Source organism: Stenella coeruleoalba (genome assembly GCF_951394435.1).
Source record: "Stenella coeruleoalba genome assembly, chromosome: 16".
NCBI lineage: Eukaryota > Metazoa > Chordata > Mammalia > Artiodactyla > Delphinidae > Stenella > Stenella coeruleoalba.
Genome location: NC_137162.1, coordinates 38,767,340 through 38,790,512, shown reverse-complemented (window position 1 = coordinate 38,790,512; position 23,173 = coordinate 38,767,340). Strand labels below are relative to the sequence as shown.

The 23,173-nt window shown below is 38.9% G+C and overlaps 2 protein-coding genes across 5 annotated transcripts in view; one reads left to right on the top strand and one right to left on the bottom strand.

Moving 5' to 3' along the window:
- A1CF (APOBEC1 complementation factor) overlaps positions 1 to 17,702 on the top strand; it is a gene marked incomplete at its 5' end in the record, with an annotated part of 48,578 nt that extends 30,876 nt beyond the window's left edge. Inside the window, 6 exons of one of the 2 annotated variants that reach the window (XM_079899918.1) lie at positions 2,933 to 3,030; positions 7,463 to 7,736; positions 9,708 to 9,889; positions 13,382 to 13,518; positions 14,231 to 14,382; positions 17,413 to 17,702. In XM_079899918.1, coding sequence (XP_079756044.1) covers positions 2,933 to 3,030; positions 7,463 to 7,736; positions 9,708 to 9,889; positions 13,382 to 13,518; positions 14,231 to 14,382; positions 17,413 to 17,564 — 995 coding nt within the window. In that variant the 3' untranslated portion in view covers positions 17,565 to 17,702. Of the gene's footprint in view, positions 1 to 2,932; positions 3,031 to 7,462; positions 7,737 to 9,683; positions 9,890 to 13,381; positions 13,519 to 14,230; positions 14,383 to 17,412 lie in introns of both variants that reach the window. The other variant, XM_079899917.1, reaches the window with a different exon arrangement.
- Positions 1 to 23,173, bottom strand: part of PRKG1 (protein kinase cGMP-dependent 1) — a 1,402,246-nt gene that overhangs the window by 1,361,395 nt on the left and 17,678 nt on the right. Inside the window, exons 3-4 of one of the 3 annotated variants that reach the window (XM_079899910.1) lie at positions 14,006 to 14,095; positions 6,125 to 6,209 (exon numbers count right to left, since the gene is read on the bottom strand). The gene's annotated coding sequence lies outside the window, so the exon portion shown is untranslated. Of the gene's footprint in view, positions 1 to 6,124; positions 6,210 to 6,504; positions 6,750 to 14,005; positions 14,499 to 23,173 lie in introns of those variants that run through there. The other 2 variants (XM_079899911.1, XM_079899912.1) reach the window with 2 other exon arrangements.

Below are 23,173 nucleotides of genomic sequence, written 5' to 3'. Positions count from 1 at the left end.
AATATCCCACATGCTGCAGAGCAACTAAACCCATGCGCCACAACTACTGAGCCTGCGTGCCACAACTACTGAGCCCACACACCACAACTGAGCCCGCGCACCACCACTACTGAGCCTGTGCTCTAGAGCCTGTGAGCCACAACTACTGAGCCCGCATGCCATAACTACTGAAGCCCGTGTGCCTAGAGCCCATGCTCCGCAACAAGAAAAGCCACTGCAGTGAGAAGTTCGTGCACCACAACAAAGAGTAGCCCCTGCTAGCCGCAACTAGAGAAAGCCCGCGCAGCAACAAAAACCCAACACAGCCAAAAATAAATAAATAAAATAAAGTTAAAGAAAAAAAAAAGATTTCCAAAAGCATGTGTGGCTGGACATTACTGTTCAAAAATGCAAGCTGATTTCAATATCTACAAGCAGAATTTGAGAACATCAAAATCCATTATCATCTGAAGTGCCACCTAACTAATGTGAATGATAGGAGTTGGAGTGTGAATTGACTGATAATATTTGCTCATCCTCTGTGCCCAGGTCCCACTCGGTTTCAGTGCCTGGGGGCCCCAGAGGGCCCTACTCGGTTTCAGTCCCTGTGTACAAAACACTAGGTAGGATCTAGGGTAAAGACAATACCAAAATGCCTCTGGGAGCTAACAGTGGAGCCTGGGTGGAGGATGGCACTGGAGGATGAATGGGGCAAACACTGGAAAGGTAAAGGTCCTCATTGGCCCACATTTTACTTAATTTCCAAGATAAGCCATAAGGTTAAGTCACACTAATTACCCCACTTGACACTGAAGGAATAAACGGACCAGGTTAGAAGTTCGGTTAATCACATGTCTCATGATTCATGGTCTCAAATACCTTTATTTATTTTCAGCTTAGCCAGACCATTTTGCTCTGTACAACCACTATCATAAGAAGTCATGGGTTGAATGCTGAGGGGTGAGAGAAGAGAAGTACTGCAATATTTTTAAATTATCCTTCCATTAGGACCCTACTATTATTGCAAAGGAAGACAGTTTATAGCCATTGAACCACATGATAGAGTAGAAGCCTAATTGCCTTTGTGACCTTGAACCTAAGAGGGTAGATAACTGAACTTTGACAGGGAGAGGGGAAAAGGAGGACTTCTCTCCTCTCTTCTGGTCCTCCCTGGCATGGGGTCCCATCCTAGGTTGTCTCTGGAAACTAAAGATAGGAGAAAACCTGTTCTCTCAAGATATACCCAAGAAACTATTAACTAAAAGGTGGTAATTTACATGCTAAACTAACAGGTTAATGTTAAACAAGTTTCCATCTTACCTTCACTCTAGGCAAAAGTTCTATTTTTAAAATTGAGTAAGCAACATTTCATAATAAAATGTAAATATAAAGCTCAACCATCTCAGTAGAACTTTATTTTTACACGTTACCATCAACATATTCAGCAATCCCTCTACATAAAAACAGGATAGTTTGATTTGTTATTTTTTTATTACACAAATAATATAAATAAGCCTTGTTAATATTTGTAGAATACTGGAGAATATAAATTAAAATATCAAAGTCCCCTGTCTTCTCCCCAACTCTTCTCCCCATTCCTGAAGTAACCCCTACTAATGGTCTGATATTTGTCCTTCCAGTCCTCTTTCTGTGTGTGTGTGTGTATTCATATTTATGTGCACATGTATGCCAGGTGGGATTTTTAAAACCATAAATGCTATGATATTATACTTATTTTTTTGTAAATTTTTAAATTTAACAACAGGCCCTGAATCTTTCCATGTATATATAGGCCTATTTGTTCTCTTTAAAGACTCCTTAGTGCTATTTAATAAGAATAGGGCTTCCCTGGTGGCGCAGTGGTTGAGAGTCTGCCTGCTGATGCAGGCGACATGGGTTCGCGCCCCGGTCCGGGAAGATCCCACATGCCGCGGAGCGGCTGGGCCCGTAAGCCATGGCCGCTGAGCCTGCGCGTCCAGAGCCTGTGCTCCGCAACGAGAGAGGCCACAACAGTGAGAGGCCCGCATACCGCAAAAAAAAAAAAAAAAAAAGAATATACCAAATTTAATCACTCTCATGAAATTGGACATTGTTTTATTTTTGCTATTTCAACTGACGTATAATTAATACCTCTATGCATGATCTTTTTGCATATGTGTGAATGCTTCTGTAAAAGAGATACCTCAAGGTAGAATTAGTAGATATCTACATTGTTTCCAACTTTTAGATATTATGAACAGCATCATAAGGAACTATCTTGGTTTTCAGATGTTCTTTCACAAACTATTGTTTGTTTGTTTGTTTTGATCAAGAGAGTAAGAGATAAGCAGATGGGAGATCTGAGTTCTAGTTCCTAGCTATGTGAACTCATAAATCTTGCATACCTTATCAGAACCTTACATTCCAAATCATTAAGTTAAAAATAAATAGATTAAGGTAAAATGAATTAAAAATTAAATTATTACTAAAGTCTCTCCTAACTCTAACACTTTTTATTATATAAATCAAAAGAGACAAGGTATTTTTCTGGGGAAAAAGCCATAAAATTTAAAAGGTAATTACCTAAATATATATTTATAATATGACCAATAATTGAATTCAACTCAATAATATTTTACCATGTATAAGTTACTATCTTTTATATTATATAATATACAAAACAAGACACCATTCCTACCCTCAAAGATCTTATAATCTAGGAAGTGGAAACACAAATCCACAACAAATTATAATAAGGCAGAATATAAGTATTATTTAAAAATTAGAAAAAAATATTCTGTTGAATGTGCAGAATTTTAAACCTGGACACAGGAAATATTTTCAATGACCTCCTTACTTAAATAGAGTCTCCAAAAAAAAAGGATAAAATATTCTTGGAAGCCAAATGCTTAAATATATCATGTTCAATGCTATCTCAGGTTTGCTAATGGGGCTACTTTCAATCTGCTTCCAGGTGCTGTGGAGAGGGTAAAGAAAATCCGAGACTATGCTTTCGTGCACTTCACTAACAGAGAAGATGCGGTGGAGGCTATGAAAGCTTTAAATGGGAAGGTAATGTAGGACAAAGAAAAAATATGTACAGGTTCCATCAAAGTTTGGTGTGGAAGTTTTATTCAAGGGAACAGTCCTGTAAGTCCTTCTCACTCAGCCTTCCTCCATCTCTGACATGGCTGCCTCAATCCATCTAAGATGAACAAAAAAGAAGTGATGGAAAATACAATGGAGATGTGGCTCATATGTCCAATTCTATCTCTAATTTTGGCTGATTTGGGCATATCATTGGCCCTCAATTTCTTTACAAAGAGAGAGCTGGAGTGGATTATCCCAAGGTGTTTTTGCCAATTCAGTTTTCTCTATTTCGAAGAAACTATCACCTTTGTAGTGCAGGATTTTGGAGGCTGATAATCTAAAAAGATGTTAAGGTTATCATTTCGCCCTCAGAGTTTGATCTTCCAAACTCTGGAGGCCTTGGAATCTCTTCCCCTTGCCAAGAGTAAGGTCTGGGGAAAACTCAAATACTATATCCTTACTTCTGATTTGTATATAGAAACCAATATAATATTTACTTATTACTCCAATAAACATTAAAAGGCTTTTGTAGACCACTTATCATGCTAAATAATGTTTGGGATACAAAAAGGATCAAACCAAAGATGTTTATCAAAGGGCTAAAAGTCAGCTGTAAGATTAAGACAAGTATGCAGAACTTTTGCAAAGTCCAGCCAGGTAAGTTTTGTTTAGAAAAAAAAAAAAAGTGGTGAGAATGTTCAAAGGAAAGAGGAGTGGGTCATAAAGAATCAGAAAAACTTCATGGATATGAGAAGATAATATTTAAGAGAAGCCATGAAAGTTGGGCAGAATTCCAAAAGAAAAAACATGGAAAAGGAGAGGTAGTCTCAGACAGAGGCACAGAATTTGGAAAGAGCAAGATACGATTGGAGACAGTAAAAGTAGATTGCTTTGCTACGAACCTAATGCGCATAGGGCTGTTTCACCCGCTGGACCTTGCATCGGTCAGTCCTAATAGGAGACAGTCGGCAAAGGGACTAATTACAAACATGTGAGTGTGGGGTAGAGGAATTAAAAGAGACAGTGCAGGAAACTGGGGCTCACCCACTCCTGAACCCAAGGGGACAAGGGGCTACAGAAGGAACAGGAAATCTAAAGGAGACAGGATTCTAAAGAGCAGGTCTCTGAGAAAAGTAATGAACTTTGGCCAGTGGACACGTCCAGGCCAAGGCGACCTCTCAGAGAGGGAGGCAAGAGAAGAAATAGCTTGAACTCACTGTTTTCTCTCCCTCCAACCTCCTGCCAGGCCTCTCCATTGGCCAAATCCAATCAAAATCCAGAAAGCCCAGGACTCTGAAGAGGATGCCATGCAGAACACCCTCCCGGAGCTGGGAGGCTGGAGACCAGTGGGAAGTGGATCTGGAGGGCAAATAAATGGTCTCCCAGCACAGGCCCTTCAGAAACAGTGGGGCCTGGGCTTATGAGCCTACAGAAGTGTTTGAATCCTGGTGGGGGGTGGGGGAAGTACTGACTCCAAAACACAAAAGGAAAACTGCAGCACAAAAATTAATGTATATTTAATTGCATATCTATGAAGCAAAACATTATTTCTTCTTCATTGATGATTATATTTATTATCAAAACAATGTTATTACTTTGATAACAGTTTGTAGATTAGTTTCTCAATTTCAAAACATTCTTGAGGGACATATGATGCTTACTGAGAAGGGATCATCATAAATTAAATGCTAAATAAGTACATTGGAATAATCACAATGGAAAAGTATTCAAATTGTTTCCAATCTTTGCAGCTAATATATTTAGAGCTAGATATTTTTATAAGAATGTATACATGTATTATGTAGTTAAATACATACTCAGTGTAATTATAAATATATATACTAAATACTATAATAATATTTAACTATAATGTGGTATGGGAAAATCAGAAGTAAGTTTGCCTAGGAACTATGAAGGTTTTTAAGTATACATATGGATATTTATATTTAATTTATTAGACAAGGTGAGGCTTTGAAGTTTTTTTTGTGCAGTGGAGTAATGATCATGTTAACAATTTAGGGAAATTAACCTCTTAAGAATTGAAGTTTCATAGAGTAGAGTGAGCGATGTAATTGGAACTAGTTAAAAAACTATTATAGTCGCTCAAATGGGAAGAAATAAGGGCTTGAATAAGGGTGGGAATGGAATGTAGGAGAGATCTCTATACAAGACTATGGGGGGGTGAATTCAAAGGATAAAGCAACTGATTGTATATAGCAGTGAGAAATAAAGATGAGTCATTATAGGTTTTCAATATAGGAGACCAGAAGAAGGCTGATAGGGGAGTCAAGAAGAGAAAACTATTTGGAAAGAAAGGTGATGAATTGAAGTTTGCACGTGATTATTCTCTTATTCTGTAAATACTTGTGAATGTCTATGACGTGAGAGAAATTTTGCTGGGCTTGTGGCTATATAGGTTAATAAGATATTGTCCTAGATCTTGAAACGTCTAAACCAAATAAGTGAAATACAGTACTGGGTTTAAAACACGGTTAGAGGGGCAGAGTAATGCAGAACAGACTCTATTACAGTAAGAAATTTGACTTTGCAGTTAAAATATTAAAAACATCTCTTGATATGGAAGTTCCTATAAGCAGAGACCTATCTGGGTATCTTATCTTCCTCAAGACAGGACCGAAGACAAAGAATTACATCCAAGGTCTTTAATACTCCAAGTCTGTTTCTTCTAATTACATCAACATCAATATAATAGAGTTGAGTATGAGCTGAATTCTATCTCTCCATGTGGTCCATCTAACGTATTTGATACTGACTCCTGCTACTAAAAAGTAGGGTAGATACATGTAACTAGGAACAAGAGGCGGACCAAAATGATCAGGATGACCATAAAGCACAAATTTTGTCCAGCAGACTTCAGTGAGGCAGGAGCCACTGAATCACTCATGAAATCATGAGCTGCTGTGAAAGGGAGTTTTTGCAGGAACGCTTTACATCACTCCTTTTCTTTATAACAAACGACATTCTTATTTGAAAGGAGCCACCAACTGTTTCCTCAAAACACCTTGTCCCTTTGATAAGAAATTCACCCATCTATCAAGTGTTTGTTGAGAGCTACCTTTATCTTTTGTGTATGCAGGCAGCACGTAAAAGCAAGTCCCACCTGTAGATGCACACACAGCCATTATCTTCAATATCCGGATCTGGTTACAAAATGTCAGAAACGTGTGTCAGAAAACAACACTTCAACAATTCTTGAGGACAAGTTTTAAGTAGTGCCTGACTTGAGAAACTTCAGTACTGCCCTGCCATCCCTGTTTGTTAGTTCCCAGCTGTTCAGCAGATCAAAAGGTTGCTTCATAAGGAAGCGCCTCCAGGGGACAATGCAGTAGCCTCAATGATTCCTCTTTCTTAAGTAGGGCCCCACTTTTAAGCCTCACTTCTCTTCCAGTAAAAATTCACCTATTGCGTAACTGCACCAAGAAGTAAGACACGTACCTGGCTGGCAGCTGGAAAGGCCTGATATGCTGCCCATGCCAAGGTGTTAACAATTGGTAAGATCTTTTATTGGTTTCCTTTTATCTTCATTACACTGTGCTAGGTACTGGAGATTATATTCCATCCATAATTAACCTAAAATTTCTTAGAATAATTATATAAATAGATAATTAAAAATATATATCACATATAAATATTACATAATTCTCTGTCTCAGTAACTGTATTCACTTAATACATTTGTAACTAATATGTCAATAGACAGTGGCCAATTTTTCACTGTCAAACCTGTTGATAGATTATATGCAATTTACCAACAAACCACTCAGGGAAAACTCAGCTGGCACACAAAACAAGAACCTATGAAAAGATAAGATACATATGTCAATGGAAAAAAAGTGCACAATCTAAAAGTTGAGAATTACGTCTTATTCTGTGGATATTCTGAGGACTTCAAGCCCAGGAGACAGCCTCTCAGATAGCTCTAAGGGATTGCTCCGAAGAGGGAAGAGAAGAGCCAGGATATGTAGGAGTTTTTGCAACAAAGACCAGGTGGTTGGAACACCAAAAGATTACTGTTAGTTAAAGAAAGCCAGATATCTCAAGTTAAGGAATTTAGCACTTTCTATGTATAGGAAGATGCAAGAGTCTGTGCTCATTGAAATCATTCCTTTGATATGCACCTCAGCGCTCTTGGGCCAGTATCCTGTGTTTTCACATCCTGAGTTTCCTCAGGATCACCGTTGGGGGAGTATGTAATGTGATGGCTCAATGGCTGCAACGTCCTTTGTTTACTGATATGAGAGGCAATATTTCCCATTCACACATATAAGTGAAACAGTCAGTAAACACAGCAGCAACTAGACTAACACTTAGAAGGAGACGTGTTACTAGGGCTCAGTCACACCTGGTTGTCTTCGTATCTTTTCACATTGCTTTTTCCTTGCTGTCTAAAACAGGTGCTGGATGGGTCCCCCATCGAAGTGACCCTAGCCAAACCAGTGGACAAGGATAGTTATGTTAGGTACACCCGAGGAACAGGTGGAAGGGGCACCATGCTTCAGGGAGAGTACACCTACTCCTTGGGCCATGTTTATGATCCCACCACAGCCTACCTTGGAGCTCCTGTCTTCTATGCCCCCCAGGCCTACACAGCAATTCCCAGCCTTCATTTCCCAGCCACCAAAGGACATCTTGGCAACAGGGCCATTATCAGAGCCCCTTCTGTTAGAGGTAACATTAATCAGCTCTTGCCTTAGAAAAAAACTCTGCGATTTCAAATGCTTTGTATTGCAATAGCCTTAGACAAATTGGACGGGTCCACTGGGAGACAAGAACTGGAAAATTGTTTATTGAAAATCAAATATTGTATCAATAGTTTTCCTTCCATATGAATCTTTTTTCACATTACAACTGGTTATTGAAAAAACTTGGTCGGAACATAGTATAAATGAGTCTGATGTACACATCTGATCTTTGCATGGGCCCGTAAAATGTGTACAAACTAAAACTCGGGTCTACAATGATTAGTTTCTTCCTTATCACTGTACTACCATATTGGAGTCATATGTGACTCATTACAAAACTTCCAACTGAGAGCAGTATGGTTCAGTGGAAACCAGTTACCTCAAATATCAAGACACGTGAGTATTGGATGGTGAGTCAGTGCCATCACATCCATATATAAATCACAATTCATCATAAATATATTTAACAGATATATGAGATGCTCTCATCTGATCTCCCCAAGAAATATGTGCTATGCCTTCTAAAAAGCCACATTACTAAGGAAATCAACTTGTTTCTCCAGGATATCAGGAAACAAATAGTAAAGTCCAAATAGAAAAATAAAACACAAAAAAAACGCGACCTCAATCTTACTGCCAAACAACACGTTTTCCTGCTGAATCCTGTGAGAATTCCAAATGTTCAAGCAGTTTTCTGAGCTCAGTTATTTCAAAAAATGTAAAAGATAAGGAAAGCATGTTTTATTTTCAAGAAACTGTTTTGTCTCTGCCTAATGGGATCCTTCAGAGTGGTTCTGCTAGGAACCAATGCCTATAGAATCTCAGATCTGTCTGCCAAATATGACACCAGTCTGAGCAATTCAACAGCAAACTGTGTACTTAATTCTATTCTTGGGTTTGACTAGAAGCAAAGGGGCATGTCCAGATTACTGTGAAAACAATTATCTTACTGTGTTTTACTATTTTTCAGGAGAACTGAATTGACCATCCTAGGAACTCTAGTCTTCAACAGCCTTAAAATTTCCATACTCATAATACTCCACCCAAAATTGTAATGTAAAAGAAATCTTCAGGATTTCCTTCAAGATGATCTGTCTATAGGTTTGATAATTATGTCATTAAAACACTGTACATTTATAATCTAAAATCGCATCATTAAACAATCCCTACATTAAGTATAAGTTGTCAACCAGTTGTAATGTAGGAAAAAAACAAACTTCACTCCAAGGGAAAAAATACCTGTCTTATAACAAGAAAGGAATCAATGAATGATATTCATGGATGAAGGGTAATCAATTTAATTTTTTATCTCTTTATGCCACCAATAGGAAATCAAAGTAGCAATGTGGCAAAACAAAAAATCAAAAGGAATCTATTAATGAAACTCAATGGAAATTTAAGCCTCACATTGATAGAATATAAGAGAGAAAATGGTGAGTTTTAAAACACATTTTCTAAATGTTGGTTTTCCAGCAGGCCATCACGAATGGAATATTAGGGAAACTAGAATTCATTTCTAATTTACTGATCAAAGACAAAAAGGCAAGACTTATTTTAATACATGTGGTCATATTATGCTGGGATGTTTTAATAAATACCTTCCCAACATTTATCAGTCTACAGAAAACGTCAACGAAAGGTTAACTGAAGAGATAAATTGCAAAATTTCTCTGTACCAAAGCTTTAAAGTTGCACGTGTACTTATCCATAGCTTTGATAGTATTGCTTTCTTCTACAGACAGTTAAAAAAAAAAAAAGGACACCTGTGGTGAACCCTATCTTATGTTGAGTTTCATTACATTAGAATCCTGGAGTTTTCTATCTGTCTTCAAGGAAATAATCAATGTGACTTGGGCTAACTTTTCCATTACAGTAAGATTCAGGGTGATTTTCTGGTGGTTTGATTCGGTTTAATGCCTTCTTACATTCCTAGAAATTTACATGAATGTACCTGTAGGGGCTGCGGGAGTGAGAGGACTGGGCGGCCGTGGCTATTTGGCTTACACAGGCCTGGGTCGAGGATACCAGGTCAAAGGAGACAAGAGAGAAGACAAACTCTATGATCTTTTGCCTGGGATGGAGCTCACCCCAATGAATCCTGTCACTTTAAAACCCCAAGGAATTAAACTTGCTCCACAGGTAGGTAACGTTATTCCAGAGACAGCTTGGATAGTTTGTATAAGTTGGGCCAGAGACCATCATTCACCATTTGTCAAAGGATTTGACTTGATCCCTACTTCAGCTGCTGTTTTGTTTTGTTTTATTAAATAGATATAGCGGCCAATCAACATAATGTACTGTGAGAGAAAAGTGGGTGTTGAGTACAATTGTTTCATTTTAGACTCTTTTTTTTAAAATTATGAAATTTGACATCTTAAGTAATCTTCCACTGAAATGCAAGGATTCTGAGCACTACCAGGAATGATCAACCAATACCTTAAATGAGAATAAAATGAAGCAAGGCTGGTTGGCAAATGAAGAGCACTCATGACAGGGAATGAACAGATCATTTAGAACATCTTTCCTTGGAAGCCCTGTGTCCAAGAGAAAACACTGTGCTATCTCTGGTGCATCATTACTCATATTAACTATAAGATGCCATCAGCCATATCGAATCAAGTCATCTACAATGACTGTATTTGGGCAGTAACATTAAGGTAAATTTTTTGCTTTCACTTCACAATTCTAAGTTTCCATGTTTCTGCATGAGGCTATGATTTTATTATCGGAAAGTTAAAAGTTATAAAAGTTGTTCCAGTACGGAAACTGAACAACAGGGTTAAAAATAAAACAAAACAGGATCTGTGTTAACCCTTACACTGTCCCCTCTGGACATGCAGTACATGCTGGACTCTCTGCAGAGACACTTTGGCTGAATAATCAATATTCAGTTGTTCAGAGTGACAGTTTGCATATCCTAAAGGAAAATTCCCAACTCCCACCCCAAAGGTATAAGCCCCAAATTTATGGGAGTAGCCTTATGATTGCAATCAAGTAGAAAACTTGATTTTCTAAAATCTCATCTTGACTGGGTTTTTTTGTTTGTTTTTGGTGTATTAATGGCTTTCTTATACATACGAATTAGCTCATCTACAGTTTCTGCTACCCCTCCCCATACAATTCTTTTTTAAGGGATGCCTATCAGAGTGGTAAATAGTAATCATGTGTCTGTTCAAAAACCATATGGGGGGCACACATTATGCACCGAGTATTGTGCTAGGTGCTGGGGATGGAAAAGTGAATATAACACAACCCTTGCCATCTAAAATCACACGGCAATCCAGTGAGAGGATCCTGACACATAATAACTACAATAAAATCTAGTAAGTGCCATGATGGAGCTTTGCTCAGAAAACACAAAAGCTAGTCAATCCAATCTATCTTGGGTTAAAACCTAAAATACACAACCTAATTAAAGTACTAGGATACCCAGAAATATTTTTAGAAAATAAAAAATAATCATTGTCATAAATTCTGTGTAATAGTTCTAAGAACTGCCATAGCATGAGTAATGATCTCTGGTTTTATATTAAATCCAGGTTAGAAATTGGTCATGCTTAATAGTAATATATGGGGCCTTCACTGGTGGCACAGTGGTTAAGAATCCACCTGCCAATGCAGGGGACACGGGTTTGAGCCCTGGTCCGGGAAGATCCCACATGCTGCAGAGCAACTAAGCCTGTGCGCCACAACTACTGAGCCTGCACTCTAGAGCCTGTGAGCCACAACTACTGAGCCTGCGTGCCACAACTACTGAAGCCCACGTGCCTAGAGCCCATGCTCCGCAACAAGAGAAGCCACCTCAATGAGAAGCCTGCGCACCTCAGAGAGTAGCCCCCGCTCACCACAACTAGAGAAAGCCCGCGCGCAGCAACGAAGACCCAACGTGGGCAAAAATGAATAAATAAATAAAATAAATGTACCAAAAAAATATATACAGTAACATATGAGTAACTATCTCTATCAACTAATGGAAGTTTTTCTTAATTAATTTGTCTCTGAATTTCTGCAACTGTATCTTAGAAATTAAGGGCCATGCCACCCCCGACCAGCATAGATGGAGCCTGGACAACTCCATGGTGGAGTTATGAACTTCCAACAAGAAGAGCAGGCTGCCCTGCAGAGTCAGAAGTTAGAGCTGGAATCCTTTACATGTGTTTGCACAATGGGCACAAACGAGCAGGCAGAATATCAGCCCGCTCAAGTAACTGACTATTGCCCAGGAACCTTAGAGAACAGTTTGTAGATGACAAGAGATGCTACAAAACTAAGAGTATTAAGAAGCAACAGTTAATAGAGGAGATAGGAGCAATCTATAAATTCAATAAACTGGAAAATGTCATGCTATTACAGCTGGATAAGCATTACAGCAAATGAGATAAGAAATTCCACAGACTCAACCTGGGAACTGTTCTGTCCCAAGAGTTATTTTTTAGGACTTACTCCCTGTTTTGCACAGTTTACTGGATCTGCTGACCAATGGGAGCATCAGGGCTTGTGGGCCACCAGATATGGCTTCGGCATGAAGAAAATATGTGCCTTCAGGCAAGGTTTGGTTTGGAGTAATGACAGAGGAAAGAAGCATGAAGGAAGATTCCAAAAATCAGATCATAAAAATAGCCAGAAGTGGTGTTTTGCCAAACAAAGACATTGCAACTATCAACACCCCTCTATTTTTTTTTTTTTTTTTTTTGCGGTACGCGGGCCTCTCACTGTTGTGGCCTCTCCCATTGCGGAGCACAGGCTCCGGACGCGCAGGCTCAGCGGCCATGGCTCACGGGCCCAGCCGCTCCGTGGCATGTGGGATCTTCCCGGACCGGGGCACGAACCCATGTCTCCTGCATCGGCAGGCAGACTCTCAACCACTGCGCCACCAGGGAAGCCCCTGAACACCCCTCTATTAATGTTCATCAATAAATACTAACCCATTAAACTTTTTAACTCTATTTTTATGAAAATGTAAAGTTAAAACCGTATGACAAATGACATGAAATAGGAATAAATCCTTAGGTTATTTTCTCTAAACCATTATAAACAGAAGGATTCAGGGTAATAATGAGTAAATCCAGCTACAGAGTGCTAAAATATCAATTTTTTTTTTTTTTTTTTGCGGTACGCGGGCCCCCCACCGCCGTGGCCCGGAGCGCAGGCTCCGGACGCGCAGGCGCAGCGGCCACGGCCCAGAGGCCCAGCCGCCCCGCAGCACGCGGGATCCCACCGGACCGGGGCACGAACCCGCATCCCCCGCATCGGCAGCCGGACTCCCAACCACTGCGCCACCAGGGAAGCCCTGGAATATCAATTTTGTAAAAAACGGAATAAATATACCAAACAAATTGTACATTAAACTATTGGTAAAAAGTTAGAGCTAATGGACTAAACTAAAAGTGTATTAGAATAAATGGTGTGAAAATGATTTTCCTGAATTAATAGACACAACATTTTAAATGGAGTTCAAATTGAGTTCATCTTAAATTTTATGAGTCATTAAACCATGTGGCATTTTATCTCTTCTTATATTTGCTTAAACTCTGAAGATTCAAGTTTAAAAACCTGAAAGTTAGAGAAATAATGCAAATGTGATATTTGGAAGGGAAGTCACTTTTTTGTTGTTTTTTTTTGCTCTTGTAGATATTAGAAGAAGTTTGTCAGAAAAATAACTGGGGACAACCTGTATATCAGCTGCACTCTGCCATTGGACAAGATCAAAGACAACTCTTCTTATACAAAATAACTATTCCTGCCCTGTCCAGCCAGAATCCTGTCATGTGTGTAACTTCTCCAAATTCCTAATCATTTCGATTTTAGAATGAGTCTTGTAAATTAAGTGTATTTTATCGCTATCTAAATAAGATAAATATTCAAGTCTACAACCTACTCATTTTTCATTCAGTGCAAACGCTGAGATGTGTATTTGGGATATACGTGACAGCTATGAGACTAGCATCTCAAAGCCCCTAAATTTCATATAGACAATGAAGACTGTGTACTCTCACCAACCAATGGAAAACTGCAGAGGTTAAGTGTAATAGAAGTGAAAACTATAGCCCATCCTTTTAGCTGTGTAGTATTTGGGTTGAACCATACGAAACTGCCCTTTTATACCTAATAACACCATGCCCTGCCATTTAAGTTTTGAACCAAAGCTATAACCTCTCTATTAGTGGTTATCACCTTCTCAATTTTACCTTGAGCCTGCATTTCTACATGTTTTAGGAACCATCCTGTTTCACACATACATTAGAAAGAACTTACAATGAGTTGCAAGTACGCTCCAGGAATGTCATCGTCCACCGATGTTCTAGGTCCATTCACAAATGCTCCAAATGCATGTATATCTGGAAGCTTTAAAAGCAGAAAGTGATAAGTCCCCACGCAAAATTCCATTATCCGATCAAAAAAGTGAACAGCGCCTTAGGTTTTCACCTGTCTCAGCTACATAAGTTTAAAATGCACACCCTGACTGACTTTGCTTTCCAGCCACCCTTTCACACCCCCGAAGCTAAGTGCCTATGTGGATGAAGCAAAGACATATGCAGCCGAGTACACCCTGCAGACCTTGGGCATCCCCACCGATGGAGCCGATGCCCAGACCGCAGCTGCTGCTGCCGCTTCTGCTACCGCATTTCCAGGTATGGAAAAATAATGCCAGAAATGGCACCCTGCAGAGAGTGTTTGGGAGACCCTCTTTGGGACCATGGACTCACAGAGTTATCTGTGAACTTCAACTACAATAAATCTGATTTACACCACCTGTGACCAAAAAGAATTTGCCCGATGAGCGAGCCATTAACAAGGCAAGAGAATTGAGCTGGGCAGCAGAGGAGGGTCTAGTCTCAGCTCAGCTATAAGCAGCTGTGTGACCTTAAATGAATCAATCTCTCTGCGTCTAGTTTGTTTGGGTTTTTACTTTTAGTAAGAGAGTTTAGAACTACCACATTCTACTACTACTACATTCGTGGATGATGTTTATTTGAACTCTTACTATGTGCCAGGCACTGACTTATCTCAGCAATGCTCATGACACCACAAGAGACAGGTTCTATCATCACGCACATTGTACAGATGAAGAAACCAACTACCATCAAGAGAAAGATTAAGTCATTTGGCCAAGGCCAATCAGCTTTTAAGCAATCCATGGACTCTCTCCCCAATTCTAATCTTCAGTTCTACTCAATTCTACTTGTATTGCTTTGCTTTCTGAAAGAAACGTGTAGATCGGATTTTTAAAAATTATCTTAAGACGAAAACTCTATGTGTGTGTGTGTGTGTGTGTGTGTGTGAGAGAGAGAGAGAGAGAGAGAGAGAGAGAGAGAGAGAGAGAGATGGAGAAAATGAACAAGAGAGACCATTTCAGTAAGTGGCTAATCAGGCTCATTTTATCTGTTCTATAATTTAGGTCTGGGGCATATGCTGATTACTTAAAGTCTGTCTGTAGATCAACATGCCTTCAGGGTCACATTTAAAAGACTTTTCCCCATTTATTATGTACCTACAACAAATGCTACTAATTAAAAATGAATCCTCTAGAGATTAAAGAGGACCAGACAAGAAATTTCTTTTGGAAATTTTTCCCTCAGCAGTTAGTTTGAGCAACTCCACTCTTTCTTGGTAATAAAAGTTTAGGTTCTTTCGAAGAAATCTGTCATTCTGACTTGTCATTGTGTTGGCATACCTCCTCCCATAAGCCCAAATCAGAGAGTTCTGACTAGACCTAGAAATAAGACACTCCTATCAATTGATTAATTCATATATTGGTCCTGTGTAGGTATGAGAACTGCTATATACGTCACATCCATAACACCTGAGCTGGCTCTCATTTCCTTTTATTTCTCAAAACTTGCAAATGTGGCCTCCATCCTGGCAAGTGAAGCCGAAACTAAGCATGCTTCCCACACAAATGTGACCTCAATTCCAGCTTTGCTCTTAGAACGTGGAGAAGATGCGTGATGCACCCCTTCGAGGTTATCAAGGCAACGGCTGCCGAGGGCCAGGTCCTTCCTGGGCTGTGCTGCAGCCATCAGCGCCGTGCTTGCTTTCCATGAAACGGGGTGTCTTGTGCCAGGCTTCTCAGTTCTTGCAAAAAGTTAAGGCCCTGTCTTGCAGAAAGCTGTACCCCAAAGACACCAAATTAATGTACTATAAAAATAAATGAGCCACTGCCAGGAGAATTTTAAAGTTTGCTTTTACATGGGAAAGGATTTGCTCTTTGCCCAAAAATATTTTATCTTATCCTCACTTTTATTTGCTCCTACAAGAAATAAAAAATTATTTAGAGCATGAGAATTGCCTTGGGAATGCCTAAGAATTTGAGAAGATCTTTTATAACTTGCTATGGAGTCAAGTAAAGAATAATAGGCTCCAAGGGAAGAATCTATTTAAAACACAAATGCTCTTGTACTTTAGAAATTAGCCAAATTGAAAAAGAAAATTCAATTTGCTTTTCAAAATCCCTAAAGGTAAAACCTACGCGACACACGCACATACATGTGTATTTTACTTACTTACTTTAGAAATACTGTTTCCAAAATTATGAAAGTAATTGTTAACATATTTCTCATATCCTTGGAAAATGTACCAAACTTCACTAGCACGTCAGTCAGCATTACTGCCCAAAGTGCACGAGCCAAGGAGGGGATTCAATTTTTTTACAAATAGTCCAGCCAGCTTCCCACTACCACTTCCTGAGAAGCCACCAGAAAGAAATCAATGTGCCTGGGTTTAGGCGGACTTCCACAACACATAAACCAAATGCGCTTTCTTTCTTTTCTTTTCTTTTTTAAAATCAGGTCCCCATTTTCTGCTTAAGCATACTTTTTCCCTTTTTCTCATCCTCTTTCACAATTTGGGGATCATCTCAGAAATAACCAGATTTGGGTCTAAGACATTAACAGGGAAATACTGCTTTTAGATAATAGCTATTATGCTCTTTTCTTCAAAAGTATTAATCAGCTAGACATGATAGCAATACAAAAGCACATGAGTATTTCCTTATCACTCAAGCCCCTTAGTTCTCTGACAGTAAGGACGAGCACTAAGACCTCTGCATACATCAAACACAGCTCGATGGTGGGGTGAGGTATTGTTTGTCCTATCCATTTAGACCAAAATGTGGACACCCTAGGTATGTGCTTTTATGGTGCTATATAGAAATACGCTAAAACTTTAACTACTTCTCTTATTGGTCTACCCAGTCCCTACAAACCTCCCTGGGTAAAGGCAATGGTTTTTAATATTCTATTTAGGTGAGGGTGGGGATGCAGCAGAACCAGACCCACAGGGCCCACCCCGATCTCCTTGCCAACCCATCAACTGCCTCCCCTCCTTTACAAGTTCTGAGACCCTCTGAAAAAGTTCTGGACATCAAACTTTAATCAGCTCCGCATTCTGTCAAGTTTCTGTTTCTTGGGGTCTATCCCCCATGTTGCCAGTTTTCTAAGAGTGAAACGATACTGATATAAATGGTCGACCCCACTTTGAGGAAGACTCTTCCCTACTCAATGAGTCCAGATATTACATCCCCTGAGGGCACCTTTTAAAATGTACACGTTAACTTTTGGCTTTAAGCAATACGTTAAATTTTCATCTTTCATAAAGACCGTAAGCCAAAAGGAAGCAAATCCGAATCCCTTTCATGAAGTTTTCTCTGCCTTCTCCTCCAGGCTATGCTGTCCCTAACGCAGCTGCATCTGTGTCTGCAGCCCAGCTCAAGCAAGCGGTGACCCTGGGACAAGACTTAGCAGCGTATGCAACGTATGAGGTCTACCCCACTTTTGCAGTGACTGCCCAAGGGGATGGCTATGGAACCTTCTGAAGACATCTTTCTTTTAAGAATAAAACACACAAAACTCAATCTAGAAGAAATACACCTCTAACTCGGTCCCCTAATGATCACACGTAATACTTGTCCCAGAGTGATGCCTTTCCTGAGACTGTACAGCTTACATTGATACTAACTGTAGAATCATGATATGAGAACTTTATTTCTAATGAAATCCAATGTTAAGGAGCCATTTATCTAACAGGAAGCTAAAGAGCAATTGCCCCCCAGAGTTGTTCTTCCAAGGTTCCTGAGTGTCTGGGGAGTATGTTTACAAACCCTGACAGAGTGGAGAGAGATCTTTTAGCCAGCAAGATGTCAGGGGCTAAGCAGACCTGGACAACCAGTAACAACCAAGGGGGCCAAGTAATTCCAGAGTCTTAACCCCTGGCTTACAGCTGCTTTTGTAATACACAAAGTCACAAAAGGCTGAGGGACCGTAGGAGATGCTTTTCAAAGCACATTTCCCATTGCCCACTGCATGAGCACATTTCCAAAGCACATTTCCATTGCCCACTCCCATGGCTCACAGCCTGGACCTCGTGAGAGATTATCCAAGGTTTAATGGAGTCAGCATCATTTCAGTCTGAAAATTCCATCCAGTCAATTTGTCATAGGTCAGGATCTTCTCATCCCCTGCAGCCCCTGGGGACTAGGAAATTGATGTGCTATGTTACAGCTATTGTTAGGACAAATCCAGGCCCACTGTTTATTAAACTCATTAGCCCACACCTCTTTTTCCCTAGAACTCCTACGCTTCCTAAGGATGCCCACACCATAATAGTCATGCCAACTTGAAATGACTTTTTCTCATTTTAAACATTTTGACTTGTCCATATTGATCTATTTTCATCTCAATCTCATTTTGCTCATCTCCAATATCATAAAAAAAAATCAAATCTACAGCATTATGATACTTTTTGCTATTCAGCAAATTGGATGAAAAGTCATTTCAAAGGGAGGAGTGAAGATTTACTCTCGTTTCTATGATGTTTCTGTAGCACCCAGCCCACCATCCAGCATTCAGAGACAGTTATTAACCTGGGTTCAGCCTTGGACTATCTAACCCACTTATACTAAATCTCACGAGAAATCCACCGCCTTCTCTTCCTTTTACTTTCAATAAGTATCAGACAGCTTTACCATATCTGAGTCCTTTGGTTTTGAAGTTATCACAGGAGAACTTTATATCCATCACTGATTATTATTAGAAGCCAATTTTTCAGATATTCAGCAAGGGTGTTATTTATCAAAATCTCCTAGAGTTTTGGGTCTCTTCCCTAGAACATCTGAGGTGAGTGTGCTACAAAAACTGGGGAGAAGGCACTGCTTTCTTTCCATACTTATAAATGATGGCTTTTTGTTCAAAACAGAAATAATCAAAGTCCAAACACAAAATACCTATTACTACCACTCCAGTCTCATTAGTGGTTTAAGACATACAGTACTAGATTTCCATTTCCCTTGGCTTTTGTAAAATTCTGCAAGACTAAAGGGAAGACATAAACACCAAAGCATAGAAAAATCTGTCAACTCTTGAATGGAATTCTGTGACCCCCAAATCAGGCCAGATTCCAATGGAAATCAGGTAAATTCCAACAACAATTAACAGTCCTTGTAACCTTTCTGTTCTACTAACTCCAATCTGATATCAAAGGCCTCAAGGCTACAGCTGAAACTCTGAAAGGCCTCATGCTTTCAGCTTTGTTTTGCTTTTCATATTTCCCAGACTTGACTGCACATTAGAAATACCTGGAGAGCTTTTCAAACTGCCAATGCCAGGGTCACACCTCATACCAGCTACATCAGAATGTCTTGGGATCTGAGCCGGACATCAGTTTGTTTGTTTGATTGTTCTTAAAGATCTTAGCTGATTCAAGTGTACAACTAAGTTTGGGAACTGCTGTATTCTTTGTATTTCCACTCTATTTTAATACTTTTTATTTTTAACATCTTTATCGGAGTATAGTTGCTTTACAATGGTGTGTTAGTTTCTGCTTTATAACAAAGTGAATCAGTTATACATATACATATATCCCCATATCTCTTCCCTCTTGCGTCTCCCTCCCTCCCACCCCTCTAGATGGTCACAAAGCACGGAGCTGATCTCCCTGTGCTATGCGGCTGCTTCCCACTAGCTATCTATTTTACATTTGGTAGTATATATATGGCCATGCCACTCTCTCCTACTAGAGAATGAACTTGAGGATATGGGGAGGGGAAAGGGTAAGCTGGTATTTTAATACTTTTTTATTTCACTTTTATTAAATAGAAAAATGCAAGAAAAATTGTCTAAGTTAAAATAGATAGCCAGATATTTTTACATATGTTCATCTCATGAAAAGTATGAATGTGAATATAATTCATACTGGCTTCAAACTAACTCTTGGGCCAAACTAATTCTAAGTATGAGAAAGTGAAACATTCCTCCTTAAGCAATTCTTAGGTCCAAATTTACACTCCTCCACAGATCTGCTTTCATACTCAAGGAGAGTAATTACAGTGGGGGCAGGCAAATTGCTCATCAGTCCAAAGAAGCATTCCAAATTCCAAGAACAAAAGTTTTAATGTTCTTTAAAATCTTTGAAAATAAACATAAAAAGGCACTCTGCATATCTAGTATATGCAAAAAAGAAGGTATGATACAGAGGAGTTTTAAATTTAATCAAAACGAACAATTAGTTAATACAGGAATCATTTTATGAGAAAAAATCATTATTCCAGATTAAATCATAATCACTTTTTAAAAAGATTAAGAGCAGAGACATAAATATACAATAATAGCAAAGTATCAAGAAAATTACCCCTGGAATATCATCTCATTACTTGCTCAAGGAAAATAGTCACAAGTATTCATAACATTTACTTCCTGAGAACTAGTTTTATTCAAGTGAGTAGATGTGATTTTATTTTTTGCTGAAATCTTACTTTATTCTAGTAAAATCTAGAGAATTCCATTTAGAACATAAATCATAGAAAGTATCAATGTGTTCGCCATGCCATATGTTTGCATTGCCTTTGCCCAAATTAAGTAATGTAGAGCAACTCCTGGTATGATGAGTTTGAAACTTTAAAAATTGGGATTTTTAAAAAAATCAAGTGTAGAACCAAAGGTTTATTTTGCATTATGTTTACAGTTTTGAACTTCAGAAATTAACACTTTTTTTTTTTTTTTGCGGTACGCGGGCCTCTCACTGTTGTGGCCTCTCCCGTTGCGGAGCACAGGCTCCGGACGCGCAGGCCCAGCGGCCATGGCCCACGGGCCCAGCCGCTCCGCGGCACGCGGGATCCTCCCGGACCGGGGCACGAACCCGCGTCCCCTGCATCGGCAGGCGGACCCCCGACCACTGCGCCACCAGGGAAGCCCAATTAGCATTTATTTAATACCTATCATACCTTGTGTATCAATATCTTTTTCTATTTCTTACTTTAATGCTTAATAGAAGAAAATCTTCATAGAAACAAAATTAAAATGAGTCAACCCACTAAGTGACAACAACAAAATACCCAAACCAATAATTTAGAAACATCTAGTAAATTAGGATTGGGTTTCTAAATTTGGGTAATTAATAGTTTAATGAGAATTAAAATCAGCCCTATGTTACTTAGGAGGAAATGAAACAGCAGTGAGATTAGATATCAATTCCTTATCTATAAAAATGCTTCCTCTTCTTAAATTGCTATACTCCTCTCCCACCCCATTAATTTAGCTAGAACTGCCTTTAACTGCCACAAAACATAATTTTCCTAGATGACTATCCACACCCATCCATCCCCGCCCAAAGCTGGTATCACGCCAAACCACACGATATTCGGGTGACAGCACCCAAAATGCTGCTAGAAAGCTACCTCGTGTTAAGAAAACACTGACTTCAAAAAATATCTAACAAACGAGAACGTATTTCAAAAAATATCTAACAAATGAGAACGTATTTCCAAACCACAGGTGTTTAACTTTCCAATGATGGATGGGAATTAAATTATAGCTATGTATTGCTAATAGCTATGCAGGAAATTTTAGTCTTACATAAAAGTTTTTTTACAAAAACATTCTTCCAATCACACAGATTAGCTTTTCAGAAATACTGCTTCAATATAATTTTTAATTTATGTTAATTTTCGCTATATTTTTAAATGACTATCTTATCGTTCTTTCTTGGGCAGCTGGGTCACAATTTGAATTCATGGGGACAGGGAAACTTTCCAGGGTGCCTTCGCAGAATAAGGGTCAATAAAGAAAGTTAGGATTTTCAGTAAACTGTCTTGTATTCAAAGCTACAAAGTTTGATAAAGTTTATTATTGTTGTGCAACTCCAGCCCTGTCCCAGATTTCCTGAAAGTAACTTACAACTAAAAGGGAACAAGGTGCCCGATATTCACACAAGGCCATGATCATGTATTCCCCCCTTGCACTCATATAGAAGTTTCCAGGGGGTGAAAACATAGCTACAACTTAACCTAGAGAATTAGGTTAAGAATTAGGTTTTTATATTTTGTAGATATATTTTTATATATTGTAGAGACATCTGCTAAAGACAAAACTAAGTTTCAAATATGACACCATAAGTGAACTTTACGATAAACACTTTTAAGAGAAAATACTAATAGCATAATTTAGGAATTTTAAAATACTTATTGAAAGAGAAACTAGGCAACAGACATTCCTACCTGACAGGCAACGGTTATCTACTGGGTTTTGTCAAATCTGATGTTGAAATTTCACTTCATTCTAGTGACATCTTGAAAATGCTCTCGGTTTAATGAGAACATATTCATAGAAAGTGGAAAGTATCCACAAACTGTATGTTTGTGTTTGCCAACATTAGAACAAAGCAAAGCAAGTCCTGCTGTAATTAGTGAAACTATTAGGAAAATAAGATTTTTTTCTGACCTCCATACCTATCTCTTTACTTATGGAGTAAAACATTAAAAAAAATTTTTTTTTACTCAATAAAAAATGGGTACAGAATATTCTATTGCCCCCAGAATGTCCAACATTTTAAAAGCCAGCTTTTTCTTACAATGTTGATACAGAGTATAGGATGAACAAATTCAATAGGGACAGCAATGTATACCTTGAACACACAGACTCATTGATGGGAAACGGCAGACTTTATGCATCCCCAGTTACCCTCAGTTTTGTAGGAAAGATAAAAGAACACCTTATAGTTTAGCTAATAGTGAAGAGAAGTTCATAACCGATCTAGAAGTAAAAAGTAATTAGGAAACCAGAGCCTCCATTCATTCAAAAGTGCCTGGAATAAAATATAGAACTCTTCTGCATCACCTCTCCCTTGTGGACATTTCTCCTATTTTGAGAGGGAAATCAGGAAAAAGAATATAGCCCATTCTCTCTTCACATATGGTACTTTGTCTAAGGGGAGGAGAGATACCAAGAAACAGGTCTTTAAAGAAAGTTAGCTGCCAGCAGGAATTTCTTGAAGACAGAAGAGCATCCACCCCACTCATGGTTTAACACCATCTCTCTGGAGTGACAATACATCCTGGTTTGCCAGGACAGTGCAGGCGTATGTCTGTTGTCCCACTATAAATATTAACAATCAACAATTAAAATGAACAACTGTCCCCCTTACTCTCAACTT